We start from the raw sequence: 19,504 nt of genomic DNA, 5'->3' as shown, positions 1-19,504 counted from the left end.
TCCTATCTGGTTTAAAACACGACTGCATAAAGCAATAATTATAAACCTGTGTTGATAAGTACATAATGTATGAAAATGTAATTGGTTAAAGTAACAGCAGATGGGGAGACAGAGCTATATGGGAGAAAAGTTTTATATGCTATGGATATAAAGTTGGTATTAATCCAAACTAGATCACTATACAATGTAATTATACTCCCCAAGGTAGGCAACCACTGACAAAATAACTAAAATATATTATGTATGATTAAAAATAACAAGAATTAAAATAACACGAGGAAAATTTATGTAACTCAAAATGTCAATAATGGAGGAATACAGGAACAAAAAAGAAGACATACAGGAAACAACAGAATGGCAGGAGTCCTTACCACTCACTGTACTAAATATAAATGTATTAAACTCTCCAATTACAAGGTGGATGGGGGAGAACCCAGAGTTGATGAGTCCAACCAGTTTGCACAATAAATGAAAATTTATGACTACATACATAATTATAAAATTAAGAGAACATCGAAGATTAAAAGAAAGCTCTTACAGTTAAAATTAGATGAGGGCATGTCAAAAAGATAGAGACGACCATCTAAAATAACTTACATTGGCCAAAGATGAAACATTTGAGCAAGAAAAATAATGACAGTAATGGATTATTAACCCTCAAGTCACTCCATAATGATATAAATAAATGACTGAATAAACAAATAATTGGGGAAGAAGGTATAAATCTTCCTTACGCAAGAAGTACAAGTGAAAACTGTACAAGTAAAATGACTTTTAGGACAGCATAGCAATAACTGCTGTAGGCATGGTACAATGAGGAATGCTAAAAGTCAAATGTTAGTATTTTCCTTAAAGAGAAACAGGATATTTGTGTAGACTCGATGAATTGCCTTAAAAATACTTACTAATTACTGTGGTTGTTTTCATGTAAAGCCACAAATTCTTTGATACTTCTCTTTCCAGGAGGTAGAGCTTAATTTCCCTCCCCTTGAGTGTGGACTGGACTGACTGACTTGATTATAATGAACAGAGGATAGAAAGAATAAAATAACTTCACAGTGGAGATACCTGGCACATACTATCTTAACCAATTCATCAAGGTTAATATTGCCAATAAGACATACTGACACCCTGTACTCCCTGACATAATGTGCTGAGAAGGGCAATAATATCTATGATATTTTTCCCAACAGAAATTCATAACCTCAATCTAATCATAAGAAAATATCAGACAAAACCAAATTGGGGGATATTCTCCAAAATACCTAACCTTCTAAAAATGTAAAGGTCAAGAAAAGCCAAGGAAAGCAGAAAAAAATTTCACAGACTGCAGAAGACTAAAGAGCCATAAAAGATAAATGTAATGTGGTATTCTGGATTGAATGCCAGTAACAGAAAATGTGTATTTGTGCGAACATTTTTAGTTTAATTAACAGTATTGTACCAATGTTAACTTTTTAGTTTTTATGTTACTGTGGTTACGAGAGAGGTTAATTTTGGAGGAAGCTTGGTGAAGGATATGAGAGCCTCCTATACTATCTTTGCAACGCTTCCAAATGTACAAAATTGTATCAAACAAAAAGTTATAAACAAACAAACAAGCTCTTAAAAGTTTAAGGGAAAAATTAGGTCACCTACAAAAAACAAGAGAACAATATACTTCGTATTAGTATACCATGAAAGAAGACAACAGAGCAGTGTCGTCAATGTTTTGAATGAATATAACTTTCAACCTAGAATTCTGTATTGGTCAAACCATTAATTAAGTGGACAAGCAAAACAAAGACACTTCAGACAAACTTACTTCCCCATGCATTTTTATAGAAGGCAATTCAGAACGTTTTCCAGCAACTAAGGGAGCAAACTGAGAAAAACGAAGATATGAGATCTTGATAACACTTGGTCTAAACCAATAAAGCAGGGGAAAAAAAACGTCTCAAGCCCTAGAAAGGAACCAGTCTGTGTTTGATCAGAAAGCTGGAGACCTCCAAGAATACGGAGAATGTAGACAGAGTTGATATTATTCTTGAAAAACTGAAATAATAAACAAGTTGAAATAACGATGCAAGTGGGGAAAAGACAATTAAAAACTATGAAAAAGCAAAAACACACAGGAAAGAATATGTAACCACAGTACATTGCAGTCATAATGTAATTATTATTTACTAATTTTAAGCCTTAAAAACTAATAAGCTATTTTAAAAAAGGAGAAAGTGCTTACTGAAAAAAAAGTAAACATTTTAACATCAAGAGAAAAAGAAGACAGTAAAAGTTTAGGTGAAAGAAGTCAGGAGGTGAAAGGGATGGGAAATGAAGAACAGACACGGAAATAACAAATCAGAGAGCAGTGAGTCGAGAGACAATGCCATGCCTGCATATAGTTAAAAATAACTGAACGTTATCAGATGGTTCAAAGTGAGGTAAATTCTTAACTCTCAATGTAAGAAGTCAATGCATACTGTCTAAAACTGAAAGATTAACAAGTAACACTGTATTATTTAAATATATGGCAGCCACTCCAGGAAGAATAAAAATATAAAAATAGTTAAAAGATTAAATATGGTTTTCTTTGGAGAGCAGAACAGGGGTAGGGGCAGTCTTCTTACATTGATAAAGCTTATAAAAAATAGAATAAAATGTCTCAGAAATGAGGTAAAGAATTTTGATCTTAACATCTTCCATATAATCACCAAAGTGAATTCTCTTTTTAATTTCTGTATTTCCAATTTGATAGCTATAGCTGAAATTTTCATCTAAGTACTGAAAAAAATAAGCAAAAAGTACAAGTCCTGAATAAACCAACTAACCTGTATGGGTTCTTCTATGTCTCTGAAGCTCATCACTCCTTGTGAATCTTTTGCCACAAAACATCCAGTTGCACACAAAAGGTCTTTCTCCAGTATGCCAGCGAAGGTGTGCTCGTAGGTGAGATGTTTTGCCATAAACTTTTCCACATCCTTCAATATGACAGATATGCTGTTTCTTTTTTCCCGGTTCATTACTGCCTCTAACAGAAACAAAAACCAAACATTAATTACAATCCCAAACACCAAGCTTACTATTATGGAAAATAAAAGAGAAATTATGCTTTTCTGAATGGGTTTTTAAAATTGTGATGCCTTAACTGTAGTTAAATATTAAAAAAAAAATTCAGTTAAAAAAAAACCCTTGGTTATGTACTAAACTCAAAAATGCTATGAAAAACATCAATATCAGCGAGTTTATGTTCTGTCATGGACTTCATGTTCATTTCTTCATAGGCTCTTCCCTTGGGGAAAAAAGTCTCTAAGCTTTACAAGACATTTGAAGATTCTTCTCTAAAATACCAAAAGGTGATATTCCCCATTTAAACGTTAAGATTCAGAGCTTCAGTTCCAGCAAGACAGTGTAACATGCTCCATGGACCGACACCCCAATGAAACTGGTGACAATTATAAAAAACAAACACCATCTACAGTCTCTGGAAATGGACCTAAGAGCATACAGCAAATAAAGAAACACTTAGTCATGAAAATGGAACAGAACTTGGTATGAAAAGTGAGAGACTGTGATACATGAACCAAGACGCTCCCTCTCTCCCACGCCTCCCTTGACATAGAACTCTGCAGACTAGTGCAGCCAAGGACAGGGTTCCCTCTCCTCCCACTTTCTGGTGAGAGGCCTATGTTCCCAGGAGGGGCAGGTTGTCAGCATTTCTCATTCTACCCCCAGCTACCTGTGGCTGAGGCTAAGGTGAGTGTGGACAATAGGTACAGAGCTCCCTTCCTCCACTAAATACCAACTCCTGAGACATAGGGTCTACCTTGGATAGGGCATGAAGAAAATACTGGGGTCCAGATCGCTATTAACCCAGCTCATTTGCAGTCCATATATCAGAGGTCCCAAGCCAGGAGAGGAAAGCCAAGAACCATCTGAGACTACTGCTGCCCGCCCCCTCCCCCCACAACATGTCCAAATGCCCAGCTCCTAGAGCAGGGATGCCACTCAGAAAACATGCCACTGTCTCAACCCCCAGTTCAAGACCTAGGACACAGAGGGAGAGCAGAGGATAAAATAGAGGGCTCCAAACTTCCCCCACACTGATGACTGGCTTCATTTGCAACAAAGTGTGGAGAACTTTGAGCCTCCGGGACCTCTTAAAAAACAGTGGAGATTGTTGCAAAAGGCAACTGGAGAAATAGACTAAACTACAGGCTTGCTTAGGTTGGCAGAGAGAAGCCAGAAAAGATAGCTAGGAAGCAACTTTCAAGATCAGAATAAATTCTCAAACATAGACCTAGTGATCTAGCACTTAAAAGAATCTGATAGGATCAGTCTGTGGTAGGAACAGATGCTCCAAGGCATTGTTGAAAACAATAGAGCAATCAGCTGGCAATTAGTGGAGTTTAATACCTGGGTGCGGTCAGGGAAAGAGGACAGTCAAAAATATCTCAGCCAAAACCACAGTCATCCCAGAGTCATTATCAGAACACCCCTGAGTCTGCATCCCCCGGGGAGTGACAGCTTCCTACTGGAGATGGGAAGGGTGTCTCTAAAATAATCCAGCCAGTCACTAAACAAGTGAACAATAAAAAGCTGGGTTGGGAAAGCACAGGGGGCAAGTACTAAGGGCTGCTATAATACAGTATCTAAACTATCCAGTTTCTAACGAAAAGATTTATGTAAACAAAAAACTGATTTAACAAAAAATTGAGTTATGTAAACAAAAACAGAAACAAAAAAGTATGACCCACACCTGGGAGAAAAGCAGGGAAGAGAAATTGCTTGTGACAGCAACCAGATTTAGCAAGACTTCAAAGGAGCCACTGAAAATATGTTCAAAGACCTAAAGGACATCATGGTTAAAGAAACAAAAGCAAGATATAAAGACAATGTCACATCAAGTAGAGAATATCAATAAAGTTAAAATTATTTTTAAAAGAACCAACTGCAAACTCTAGAGATGCAAAGTACATCTGAAATGAAAATTCACTAGATGTATTCGAGAGAAGAAATAGGGATGTTGAATATACAACAGAGATTATGCAACCCAAATAAACAAGAAATAAAGAAAAATGAACAGTCTCACAGAAATGTGGGATACCAACATAAATATAGGTAGGAAGGGGTGAGGAGAGGATGGGAGAGTAGAGAAGTGAAGAAAGAGTAGGAAAAAAATATTCAAAGAAAAAATGGCTGAAAAAGTATGGAAAAACATTAACTTACACATGCCATGAAGCTCAATAAACTCCAAGTAGGATAAATGCAGAGATTCATAAATAGACACTTTATACTAAAAACCTTGAAATCCAAATATAAGGCCAAAAACTTGAAAGCAGCAAGAGAAAAATGTCATCACTTACAAGGGAACCCCACTAAGATTAAAAGCTGTCTTCTCAGCACAAATGATGTTTAGAAGGCAGTGGGAAAATTTATTCAAAGTTCTCAAACAAAAAACCTCAACTAAGAATCTTATATCCAGCAAAGCTATCTTTCAAAAATGAAGATGAAATAAAGATATTCCCAGATGAACAAAAACTGACATAATTTGTTGCTAGCAGACCTGCTTTGAAAGGAACACTAAAGCAAGTTCTTCAGGCTGAAAGCAAATGAACTCAAAGCACACAAAGCAACAGAAGAGCACCAGCGATGGTCATTATGTGATTATAAAGAGCAGTATAAGTGCACATTTCTTCTTGAAACTGGTTTTAAAAAGCAACTTTATAAAACAATACGTAAAAATGTATTTGCAAGCCTATAACATTATAGAAATGCAATATATGTAACATATTTGCCAATATTAGCACAAAGATGGGAGCAAAGCTGTATACTGGACTAAGGAAATGACTCTAGATGGGATCTCGAATCCACAGGAACAAACAAAGAGAACTAGAAGTGAGGCAGTTAACACAGGAAAAGCTACATATACTTGCTAGCCTTCTCTCCACTTCTTTAAAAGTAAAATTATATAAAATGATCATAATTATATGATATGTGATATAGATATGTGTAATAACAATAATACCACAAAAAGAAGTAAAAGTGAATAGACCTCAATAGGGGTAACTTTTCTATAACTCACTGGAATTAAGTTACTATAAATCTTAAACCGATCCTAAGTTAAGAAATATATATTACGGCCTAGAGCAACCACTAAGGAAATAACTCAAAATAATACAGTGAAAAAAATCATTAATGAAATTAAAATGCTAAAATTATAAGTTAAAATGATATATTATATTCGCTTAATGCAAAAGAAAGTAAAGGAGGTACAGAGGAAAAAAAAAAGGCATGCGATATAAAAAAAACAAAAAAATAGCAAATAAATTCAACCACATCAGTAACATAAATGTAAATGGATTGTACAATCCAATCAAAAGGCAGATTTTTTCAGATTGGAATTTTAAAAAGAATGAGCCAACTACATGCAGGTGACATGTTTTCCTTGAAAGATACAAAGAGATTGAAAGCAAAATGAAAAAAGATATGTCAATAACGACCACAAGAAAGCTGGTGTGGCTATACTAACATCAGACAAAAGATGTTATTAGAAATAAAGAGGGGATTTGATAAGAAGAGAGTGGTCAATCCATCAGAAAGACATAACAACTGTAAACACACATGCACTTAAGCAAGAGAGTGACGAAAGAGCACCAAAACATACGAAGTAAAAACCAACAGAAATGAAGGAAGAAATAGACAATTCGACAGTAATAGTTGAAGTCGGTGATATTTTCATAAACAAGAACAACTGTATGCCAATTAGTTAAATTAAATAACAGATGGGATGGACAAATTACTAGAAAGACATAAAGTACCGAAACAGATTCGCGAACAAATAATCAGGAAAAAAACCCTAACAAGAGATTGAATTAGTAGTCAAAAAAACACCCACAAGGCCCAGGAAAAAATAGCTACACTAGTCAAGTCCGTAAAACATTTTTAAATTAATACGCTTTTTTTTTTTTTCCCGACAAACTCTTTTAAAAAATAATACTGGAGAGAACACTTCCCAACTCATTCTATGAGGCCGGTATTACCCATACTAAAAGCAAAGACATTCATTATAAAACTCTCATGAACATAGACACAAAACCCCCCCCAAAAAAATGTTGGCAAACAAAATCCAGCAACAAATAAAAATAATTATAACAGGGAGCTGGGGGAATGGGATGAAGGGTTACAGAAGGACAAATTAGATAATAGATGGATGCAGGAATGGGGAGCATGGCATAGGGAATGCAGTTAGCATTAATGTAATGGCTAGATGGAGAGCCAGGAGAGAAAGAGCAATTAGGGGGATCATTTTATAAACTACATAAATGTCTAACCAATGTACTTTATACTTGAAACTAATAATAAAAATTTTTAAAAAAGGGAAAAAAATTATAAACCATGACCAAGTTCGATTTAATCCCACGAATATAAAAGTACTTTAACATCTGACAATCAATTGATGCAATACACCCTATTGCTAGAATAAGAACCAAAAACTACATGATAATCTCAACAGATAACAGAAAAGCACTGGACACAATCCAACACCTTTTCAAGATAAAAACATTCAACATAGTAGTAATAGGGGGTGGTTTCTCAATTAAGGGCATATTTTAAAAACCCAGAGATAGAATCATACTTAATGGTAAAAGACTATATGTTTTTCTTCAAAGATGAAGAACAAAAAAATGCTGTCCACTTTCACTTCTATTCAACAGGTACTGTAGCTTCTGGACAAAACAATTACGTAAGAAAAAGAAAAATCACTGAGAGTGGAAAAAATGAAATAAAACTATCTCTATTTGCAGATGACATAATCTTACATACAGAAAAACTAAGTGAACTAATGAAAGAGTTCAGCAAGGCTGCAGGATACAAGATCAATATACACAAATTAATTGTATTTTTATACATTTACAATGAACCATCAAGAAAACAGTTTCATTTACAACAGCATCAAAAGGAATAAAATACTCAGAAATAAATTTAATTTAAAAAGTGAAAAACATACATTCTGAAAATTATGAAACAGTACTGGAAGAAATTAGAGAATATCTAAATAAACAGAAAAACACATACCATATATAAGGATCAGAAAACTTAACATTGTTAAGTTGGCAATATTTACTAAGTTGATCTAAAGATCCAATGCCACCCCATCAGAATCTTATCTGCCTTCTTTGTAGAAATTGATGAGCTGATTCTAAAAATTCATTCATTGCAAATGTCCCTGAGGAGTCAAAACAGTATCAGAGTACTTATAACTCCCAATTTCAAAAGTTATTACCAACCCAAAGTAATCGAGGCCATGTAGTATTGACATAGAGAGAGATATATAGAACAATGGAATACAACTGAAGAGTCCAGAGATAAATGTGTCATGGTCAATTGATTTTTGATAAGGATGCTGTGACCATTCAATACATGGAGAAGTGTTAGTCTTTTCAACAAATGGTACTGAATAAAACCTTACCTCATATCACATAAAAAAATTAAACCTCAAATTAATCAAAGACCTAAATATAAGAACGAATACTATAAAACTCCCACAAAAAAGCTAGGAATCTTTTTGACCTCAGATTTGGCAATAGATTCTTAAGATACAGCACCAAAAGTGGAACCAATCAAAGAAAAGACGGACTTCATTAAAGTAATAGTGTCCTTTTGTTTTCAAAGGACACTATTGAGAAAATGAAAAAACAACACAGACTGGGAGAAAATACTTGCAAATCATGTATCTGATATGACAAGGCACTCGTATCTGGAATATACAAAGAACCAATACAATTCTATAATAAAAAAATAAATAGTTTAACTAGAAATGGGTGAAAGATCTCAACAGACATTTCTTCAAAGAAGATACGCAAATTGCTACTAAACACATGAAAATATACATCATTAGTTATCAGGGAAACACAAATCAAAACCACATTGAGATACCACTAGGACAGCTATTAAAAAGTCAGATTATAACAAGTATTGACAATTATGTGGAGCAATCAGAACCCTTATACACTGCTCATGGAATGTAAAATGATACACCCACTTTAGAAAACAGTCTGGTAGTTCCTCAAATGGTTTGACCTAGAGTTAGCAGTACTCCATTCCTAGGTATATACCTAAGAGAAATGAAAAAAACATGTCCATACAAAAATTTGTATACGAATGTTTATAGCAGTATAATAGCCAACAGGTGGAAAATGCCAAATGTCCATCCACTGATGAATGGATAAGTAAAATATATATCCATAAACTGGAATAGTACTTGTTCATGAAAAAGAATGAAATGCTCAGACATGCTAGTATATGGCTAACCCTTGAAAACATGTTAAATGAATGAATGAAACCAGTAACAAAAGACCACATATTACGTGATTCCATTTACATCAATGTTCGGAATAGGCAAATCTATAAAAACAGAAAAGGTTTAGTGGTTGTCAAGAGCTGCAAGGGTTGGGGAATGAGGGGATGATAGCTAAAGAATAGTTTCTTTTGGGGGTGACAAAAATGTGCTAAAATTAACTGTAGGTTTTATGTCAATAAAGTTCTTTAAAATTTTACATAATTGAAGAAAGTCAAGAGAAGAAAAATAAATAAAGTAAACCATTAAAAAAAAGTATAAGGTACAAGGTAGAGGACCACTGAAATCCGATTCCTGAATAGTTCAACTTAACCCTCTTCAGAACAATATTATATCTTGACTTCTGGACTACAAAGCTAATGATGTTCTAATGATCAAAGTACCCAGTTGATGGGTTGGTTTTAACTATTTTCTGCCCTCCAGAAAGACAGAGCATTTACCTTCCTTCTCCTTCCCTACAATTAGGACAGGAACAGGCAACTCTTCGAAGCCTCTTGCCAGGCTGTACCTCTTGATCAGAAGCTTGCTGGCCTTGCTGCAAATGCACTTGTGTGAGTTGGTCAGGACTAACAGCACCTATCGTTGCATTAGCAATTCCTCCAACCGCTACAGTAACAGGAGCTATTGTAGCTTGCTGTACTTTTACTCCATCTTGTCCTTGCTGCTGACCTAAAAATAGGCGAGAAAAAGAGTATTATAATGTTTTCTATTCCTCAAGAAAGGATAAAAAAAATTTCGATGTGGACATTTTAAAGCTATCATATTTGTTCTAACACATAATCTATGTAAAGTACAAAAGCAAAGGGGTTAATGATTTATACTACGCCAATCCTCCAAAATCTAGTATTTTTACTTTAGTAGCTCAGGCTGCCTCTCTATCTGGTTGGTGGGACTATACACAGAAATCATTTAACCCTCTTGTGGCTTAACTTCTCCACCTGTAAAATGAAGATAATAATACTTGCCACCTACCTACCTCACTGAAGTGCTGTGGGGATTCATGAGACATTATTTGAAAAGCACTTTGAGATCCTCAGATGAAAGATGCTATATAAATACAAAGCATTATCATTACCATTTCCACAGTAAGCAACATATTTCATTCACTCCAAGAAAATGAATGAAAAGTAAACTAAAAGGATTAAGTTTTATGGACATTTCTCATTCCTAAATACTTCAAATTAAGCAAATATCTCTTTATTGATGAGTCTTTTTTATTATATGCATTGAGTAAATAATTTGTTAAAATGCAAAATCACCCATAATTATTACATACTGTTACTGTAACCATAGAACAGACATTTAGCATATTATTACTTTGTTCACTTATGTTACATAGTTTAGACTTCACCTCCCAGGTTAGCACATATACCAACTTGGCTTCACCTACAGAAAAATATGATAAATAATACATAATATTACCCAAAAAAAGCTGTTTACACGGCTTAAGTTGATCCTGAAGGGCACACGAGTATGGCTTAGACTTATCCTTTCTTTCACCACAGTTCTACTTTCAGGTGTGGGAATACAGAGTACATAAAATGGACAGAAAAGAAAACACCATCTATTTATGAAGGAATGCTCCCACCTCAGAGAGTTGATATAAAGATCAAATAAATTAATTTTGACAAACCCTTGAACACAGTGCTTGGCAGAGAATTGTACATTACATGCTAGCTATTATTATTATTGGTCTCAATTGAGTTGGGTGGCAATATAAGAATAAAATACGGTAGCAGAAATAAACACGTGAGAACTACATATAAAAGGGCTTATTTTAAAGCTGCGTATGTAGTACTTTAAACGTGTATAGCGACCAAGACAATAAAAATTAGCAAGTAAGAAAACATCACACATTTTCCAAACAAAATTAAACATCCGATTCTGCTAGCCAAAATCAATCTCACCTTCCTATGTACTCACAGCACTCTGAAACCTTTGGTGGCATTAATAACTATAATACAAATAAAAACTATGAATTTTTGTCACTGTTTTAGTAAGGATATATATATACACATATATATATATATACACATACACACACACATATATTAGTTCTTCTACTATAGTTAAATTTTTGTTCACCTTTGAATTTAACATGGTGCGATAGGTAAAGCAACACATAGTAAGTCATGAGTTGTGAATTCCTGCCCCTTTCAGTAACCATACTTGGAAATCCTCAGTTTCCTCATCTCTAATACTGCTGACCTCCCTAAAATTCCTGTGTCTTATCTACTCTAAAGAGTTGTTTATAAAGATCAAGTCAGATTTCCTAGAGAGCAAAGACTGTTGCAAAGCAATACATAAATGTAAAGTATAATTATTATGCCTCACTGTATCTTTTGAGCACATAAAAGTTTTACATATCTAGTAAAACCAGATTCCAAAAGGATGACCTTGACCAAGCAAACTATTCAAACTACTTGTATATTCAGCAGCATAGTGATACACATATTCTATTTACTGCAAAAAGAATGCATTGTTGGAAATGGGAGTTCTATCTGAACTAGAACTATATAGTGTTTCGTTTTGTTTTTATACAGTCTTTATGACTTGGTCCCTAAAAAGACACAGGCATTTTAAGTTAGCAAGTATTCTTTACCTCCTCTGAAGTCATAAGATATTTCCGGCCATAATTTTTCCAGCTACTGTTCATATAACAGTTGGTCATTCCTTTCAGGTTGCAATGATATTTAAGATACCCTTTATGTCAAAAAGCTGCTAAAGATCCCTGGCTAATCATTCCCCTCAGATCCCCTGACCATACATTTCCTTTCCCTCTGATTTCAGAGATGTGGTTTTTATCATATACTAAATTTTCATATATTCTCCCATCCCAAACCTTCATCTCCCTTGGTCTGACAAAGGCAACTTGTCTTCAGAACTCGAGCATGTGTCATTCCCGTTGGGATGTCTTCCTGATGAGTGCCTCTCTAAATCTAAGTCGGATATCTCTTTCTTATTTTCCAATAATATCCTGTGCTTAATTTTATCATTATCAATTGACAAATTATATGGTGAATTCATACTGCAAACTATTGTTTATTTTGTCTTTCCTGATAGATGGTATACTGTCTTTGAGGAGCTAAGTACAACTGCCTCTGTTTTCCATTCCAAAAAGTGTATTGCCTGGGTGTGTTAAGACTTATGAACAAATGATTGGCCCGTATGGTACCGAATGCTGTCACTATGTTGAGCTAAAGTCATGAGTATAGATATTTCTCTTAAATTGTAAATTTTTTTTATAGGATGACCACCAGTAGTTGTAATTCAATCAGAAAAGTCAGGACTATAATAATAATTTAAAAAGTGCATGAAAGAGCTGTTACATAGGAAAAATAGTTGGTTAGTTGGATTGACTGTATGTTCAATTTGTCAAGTAAAAACTGATGATAAAGATGTTTAAAAATATAAGAAACCATGCCAATGACAGTGTTGGTGACAATAGGAAAGGTAAGTCATTACAGAAACAAACTATGTTATTACAGTTGTCAAGTTCTTTCATTATTGAAATGTTTGGAGGAAAAACGTTATTAATGTTCCTCTGAAACTCTAGTCCCTAACCTCTCTGTTACCACTGAAACTGTGTTATAACATAATTTTATAAATAACTCAAAATTTCTTGGTAATGTAACCTCTTCCTTCTGTACTGCCAGAAACAGAAAACACTCCAAGGCTGCGTGGAGAAACCAAGCTATCTTACCCCTTTCCTTTTTCACTGTCCCTTTTTTCAAATAAACTGGGCCAAGGGTAACTGGGAGCAATTGGTTAGTAGGTGGAATATTAGATTGCTAGATACTCAAGAATATCTAGCATGAGTATTCAGGAGAAACTGCTTCTTGCACATTTTCCTATGGCACCAGCTGGAGTGGTCTTCTGCCTCATACAGTAGGAAGATCTTAGACTTGTATTTAAGCTTAGAGAGAGACAAGAAAGCAGATTTAACTAAAGCAAGATGGCATTTTCCATACAAACTAACCCAGTTCTCTGGAGTTTGAGGCAGGGGACCTATACCTAAGCCAGTGAAGTATTACTCTGACTTGAATTTCACTACACTTAGCTCCCTATGTGACCTCAGAGATTGGCTGAGTTAGAATTTGAGTATTCTTTGTTTCTCTAATCAGATACTATATCATTCTACCACAGTATTAAACACAAATTCTTTCTAACAAGAGCTGCTCAAGACAGAGGACCTCTGTGTGGCTTTATGTCCTTTGGCTATCAGAGTTCCTAGCACACTGGAAGTACTCAATAAATGTTTCTTAAATAAAGTGAATGGTAATCTAAAATACACGTAAACATGGAAGCTTTCTTACAAAAGTAGGCCAGCAATAGATCACAGGACTACTAAATGACTCCTAGCTTGCAGAAAACATGCTATATGGCTAGCAAGATAGTAAGAAACAGAATAAGTGGACACTTACCACAATGACAATTCTCTCCTGCTTCACTGATCTGGATTCAGATCATTTAGGAGTACGTTCCAGAGGATAAATCACAACCTGCCACTGAAACCACTGTTTCTCTTCTTTCAGGTATCAGATTTATCCTATAACATGTGTTATCCACATTCAGCAATACCCTTTTTGGAGAGTATTATAAAGTATACTTTTTAAAAAATTACAAATAAACTTAACATTTAATAAGGGAATAAGCTAAGATTTCTCCCTTTCCACCTATTTTGAAGGTAAATATAGCTTATTATTACAGATATAATTAAGTTTTTGGTATTCCAATATTAACAAAGTATGGTCATCACCATAGAAAAGTATGAAGGAGCAAATAAAATCACATATTACTCACTCTTAGATTTCACTATTATCATTTTGGTGTATTTGCTTCTAATCTTTGTTTTGTGCATTTTCATACTGATGCAATTCTACTAAACAATTCTGCTTCTGTTCTTTTTTACTTAATAATAAGTACTTCCAAGTTATTATAAATTTTTAAGATAATATAATGGTTGCACAATATTCCATCATATATACACACCATGATTTATAAAAACTTACCCTAATATTAGACATTTAGGTTATTTTGAAACACTTGTTACAAGTAACATATAAGCAATATAAATAATAAGCAACTTGAAAAAAAATATTTTTCCTTCTTACTTCTAAAGGATATAGTTCTAGAACTGAGATTACTAGTTAAAGGATATGAAACACTCTAAAGACTTCATATACAAATTAGAAAATTAAAAAAAATTTTCATAGACAAAAAATTGGTATCTCCCTGTGGTTTACAACGAAGTGATTCCTACTTTCACCTCTAATCTATACATCCTGAAAGTAGAAGCCAATGCAATAAGATAAAGAAGTAAAAGATATAGAAGGAAAAAAATTCTAGAAAATCAACAAAGTATTAGAATATGACATTTCAGCAAGATGGCCAAACAATTAAAGCAACATTAAAAAGCTACAGCTTCCCTCTATATCATCAATGCATTCACAAAGTAAAAGAAAAATATTCCCTTCAGAACAGCATCAGTAAGCATGAATATTCAAGAATCAACCTAATTAAAAATGTTCTGGGTCTTAAGGAAGAAGATTTAATAAAGAACATAAAGCAAGATCTGAATAGAGAAAAATATATGTTCTTATGTATGGGAAGAGTACTTATTACGAATGTGTTCATTTTCCTAAAATTAATCCACATAAAGTGAATGAAATCAGAAATTAATAAATTTCCATGAAACTCTACTAGCTGATTCAACATGTGAAAGAAAAGCCAAGACAATTTTTAAAAAGTAGTAGAATAATATGTTAAAAGCCATAGGAATTAAAACAATGTGGTAATGGCTTAAAATTAGGGTAAAAGAACTGAATATAAGGTTTAAAACAGATGAGTGTATATATGAAAATTTAGTATATGATAAAAACCACATCTCTGAAATCAAAGGGAAAGGAAATATATGTTTTGGCTTGTGATTATTGGCTATCTGAATGTGCATGGGGTGGGGTGGGGCAAAGAAGTTTAGATAATCTCGCACCATTCATAAAAGTTTTTTAATTAAAAAAACTAAATGTAAAAACAAAACTGTTAACAAAACACAAAACAAAAAAAAATATTAGAAGAAAATATAGAATAATCACAGGGTTTTTAAAACAAGATTCCAAAATAAAAGATAAAGGAAAATAAATTTGACCATTATCAGAGTTTTAAGTTTTAAGTTTCTTAAGATGAGTACACAACTCCACCTACCAATTTGTTTATCAGTGGTCCCCAACCTTTTTTTGCACCAGGGACCAGTGCTACTATGAGCATCTAGTACCTGATATCCAAGGTGGAGCTGAGGCGGTGATGCCAGAGCTGGGCAGTAGCTGCAAATACAGATGAAGCTTCACTCACTTGCACACCGCTCACCTGCTGTGCAGCCCAGTTCCTAACAGGCCATGGACTGGTACTTGTCCATGGCTTGGAGACTGGGGACCCCTGGCTTATATCAAAATCTTTGCAGTAAGCCTTATTCTTGATTCCTGTCTTTCTCTCATACTCTTTACCTACCCTACTGACTGCTCCTTCAAAATAGATTCAGGATCCAAGCATTTCTCTACCACCTCCACTGATTGTACCTTAGCCAAAGCTACCTTTTTTTCCTTGATTATTATAATAGCTCCTTGCCTCTATAAATGCATTCTTAACATAGTTCTCAGAAGGATCAACCTAAAATGTTAGGTCAGATCATGTTACTTCTCTGCTTAATATCCTACAATGGTGTCTCAATTTATTCTGAGTGAAAACCAAAGACCTCATTATTGTCCACAAGTGGTCACCCATCACTTTTCCAATCTCATTCCCCTGGCTCATTCTCAACTTCACCACTGCTGGCCTCCTTACCATTCCTTGAACACGCCAGGCCTAGTCCTAACTTCAGAGGGTGTTCCACTCTGATATCTCTGTCTAGAATTTTTTCTCCAGCATACGTACGTATGTTCAACTTTCTTAATTCATTCAAGTCTTTGGTCTAATATCACCTTCTCAATGTGTCCTGCCTAACCTGACAGCTCTATTTAAAAGTTAGGGCCTCTTCCCCTCCCCAGGAATGCCGACCCCCTTACACTTTAACTCTTCTTTTCCCACAGACCACCAAAACATTGCAGCAGTTTTTAAACAGTAAAAAATCAGAAACAACCTAAGTAACTATGAATTACGAGGAATAGGCAGTTAAATGTGGAATAGTTATACAGTAGGAATGTTCTGTAGTAGTTAAAAAGAATGAGAGAAACCTTTATGTACTAACCTGAGAGACCTCTAAAACATATGGTTGAATCAAACAATCACAGTTACTGATATTTATACTATAATATATACCACTACAGGTATTATGTAGTTCCTACAATGATACTCACATGTAATAAATAAATGAGAAAAGGTCTGAAAGGATAAGTAAGAAAGTGATTCAGAGTGCTTACTTCTAAAAAGGTGTCAGAGATTGGAGTGTAGTCAGCAAGAGCTTTAGCCTTATATGCAGTGTTTGCATTTATTTCTTTTAAACAAGGAAAATGTTTCTATGTATAATTTTAAAAGGAAAAAAAAGCTGATAATAGACCAATATGGCATTTCATTACTGTTTTTATCTGCATTTATTTGATTACTAATGGAACTGAAAACATTTTTTCAAATGTTTGTTGGCTGTTGAATACTCTTTCTGAAATGTGTGTTCATGTCCTTCGCCATTTATCTACTAGGGCTCATGCCTTTTCTTTTGTGTACTTTATTTATTAAAAATCCTTGTTCTTATTTGTTGAAACATTTTATATAGTGTATAAATATTAACCATATGCATTGAAACCAAAGGAAATATGGCTTGGTCAACCACTGTGAAGTCAGCTATAAATGACATTTAAAAAATTCTGACACCTTAACAACATTTAAATACAATGGGAAAATAGGGGGTAAAATAGAAGTGATAATAAAAGATGAAGGTAAAAACCTTATTGTCCAGTTCCTTCAACTGTTACTGACTTGATTCTTTTAGCATTTCACACCAACCCTTTGAGATAAGTAGGACAGTAATATTTCCATTTTATAGATAAAAAACATATATAATCCAACTGTTCCTTATTTCTAACAGGAAAAAAATGACTTGCAAGTTTTTATCTCATAGTATTAGGTAACATTATTGTATAGGTAAAACAGAATCACAAATTTGAAAAACGAAAAAAAACCAAATATGTGTAAAAAAAATTAACTCAACTACCAATTCACTGCAAATGACCTATTTAATAACACTGAAGTAGCAGGTTCAACATAGTATTTTAGGTACATGTGTTGTACAATTGTGTTGTTTACACGTAGCCTAAGAAATAAGGTTATATACTAGAACTGATCAGGAAAAACAAAAACTGGTGATTTCTATGATATAAAACCTGCCATGGAGGAGTTAGAGGGACTTCTTACTGTTCTGAATAATCCCAAAATGATTCTTAACTCAGTTTATTTAGGTTTATGTATTTCCTCTACAGATTAAATTTAAAGTCTGTCTAAACAACTACTAAAGGCCTCTGAAGATACATACAGAATACAATGTATGTCTCTACTACACGAATAAATTTCAATAAACATAGTCTGAAGTAGAATTTGGTTGCTTTATAAAAACAAGTAAGGAGATTCCTAAACATAAAAAGATAACAAGGCATGTCTACGGCTGGAGGTTTGGGGAGGAAAAATTGGAAGAGACAGTTAATGCGTCTGGGGTTTCTTTATGAGGTTATGAAAATGTCCTAAAACTAGATCATGGTGATGGCTGCACAATTTTTTGAATATACTAAAAACCACCGAATGTAAATTTTAAATGGCTATATTGTATAAGTACATGAATCATAACTCAATAAAGCTGTTCAAAAAAAAAAAAAAAAGGTAACTGGAAAAAACCCCGACTTTTCTTGGTTCTAAATCTCAACTAGTGGTTCTCAGTGGAGATATTCTAGGGGATATTTGGCAATGTCTGGAGATATTTTTGGTTGTCTCAACTTGGGGAACTACTACTGGTACTTAGTATGCACAGTGCCTCCAAAACAAAAAATTATCTAGCCTAGAATGTCAATAGTGCTCTGGTTAATAAGCTTAAACTGAGCTTCCACACAACTGCTGATCATGGCTCTCATTTATTTATATCATTATAAACAACCATCACTAAAATCAAATATATGAAAAAATTAAAATATGGTATATTTGTATGATACCTATAAAAAGTATAAACTGGCCTCTTGAAACACGCTTCTCTTGCTCAGGCTCGCTTCCATATCTGAAAGTATACTTTCCCTTCTCATAAAACGTTTCTTTTCTACTGTAAAAACAACAACAACAACAACAACTATAAACTACATGAGTCTTCATAAAAATAATGAGAAATTACATGACTGAATTAATGCCTTTACAAAGAGTAATATAAATTTAGGAATAAATATAAATTTAGGCTTTGACGGCTTTGACAGATACATGACTTGCAAAGATCCATAGTATAGTGAGTGTAAAAATTAATATTCTGAGTTTGGAAATTATGCTTATTAATTCTAAAATGCTTCTTTACCTTATTCAAAAGCTGTTAACTATGTGTTTTTCTACAAGTGAACTATACCCTGAGAATATTAAGAAATAACTGAGTGCTCTCAGTACTTCTTAAACGAAGGTGAACCATGTTAGCCAATGATTTCCAGGACTATTTACATATCATGGGTCATGTTAATTTGTAAACCAATACTGAGTTACTGACTGAGTATATATACAACAGTTTAGCAGAGTTGACAGATTAAACAGAGCTTTGGGGTGAGGCAGATCTGTCTTTGAGTTTTAATTTTCTCTGTAGTTTCTTCATTTGAGGACCTGGGACTGGCGAGAATTAACTGAGAACACACTTAGCACAATGTCTGGAATATGATAAACACTCAAGAGCAATGCTAACTCTAATACAAAAGAAACTGCATAATTAATGATAAATACTTAATAACAGCCATTCAGATTTCTGTCTTAGATCTCTGAATGAGAATCTAGTATTATTCATTCAACAAACATGTCCTGGGTAGCTGCTATGTTTATTCAAAACCTACTTCACTGACATGGTTATAATTTGATTTGGAGATCGATCTATCAATCTATCCATCTATCAATCTAAATTGCTTTTTAAAAAAGTAGTGTAGTCATCAAAGGAATTATAAATTTCCT

General features: G+C 34.0%; 1 protein-coding gene across 4 annotated transcripts in view; it reads right to left on the bottom strand.

Moving 5' to 3' along the window:
• Positions 1 to 19,504, bottom strand: part of SP4 (Sp4 transcription factor) — a 56,482-nt gene that overhangs the window by 8,906 nt on the left and 28,072 nt on the right. For all 4 annotated transcript variants that reach the window (XM_016159578.2, XM_016159580.2, XM_016159581.2 and 1 more), the window contains exons 4-5: positions 9,778 to 10,006; positions 2,808 to 3,007 (exon numbers count right to left, since the gene is read on the bottom strand). In XM_016159578.2, the coding sequence (XP_016015064.1) occupies positions 2,808 to 3,007; positions 9,778 to 10,006 (429 nt within the window). The remainder of the gene's footprint in view (positions 1 to 2,807; positions 3,008 to 9,777; positions 10,007 to 19,504) is intronic.

This window comes from Rousettus aegyptiacus, unplaced genomic scaffold, assembly GCF_014176215.1.
Source record: "Rousettus aegyptiacus isolate mRouAeg1 unplaced genomic scaffold, mRouAeg1.p scaffold_m13_p_13, whole genome shotgun sequence".
Taxonomy (NCBI): domain Eukaryota; kingdom Metazoa; phylum Chordata; class Mammalia; order Chiroptera; family Pteropodidae; genus Rousettus; species Rousettus aegyptiacus.
Note: the sequence above shows the minus strand (reverse complement) of the source record. Positions and strands in the feature narration are given on the sequence as shown.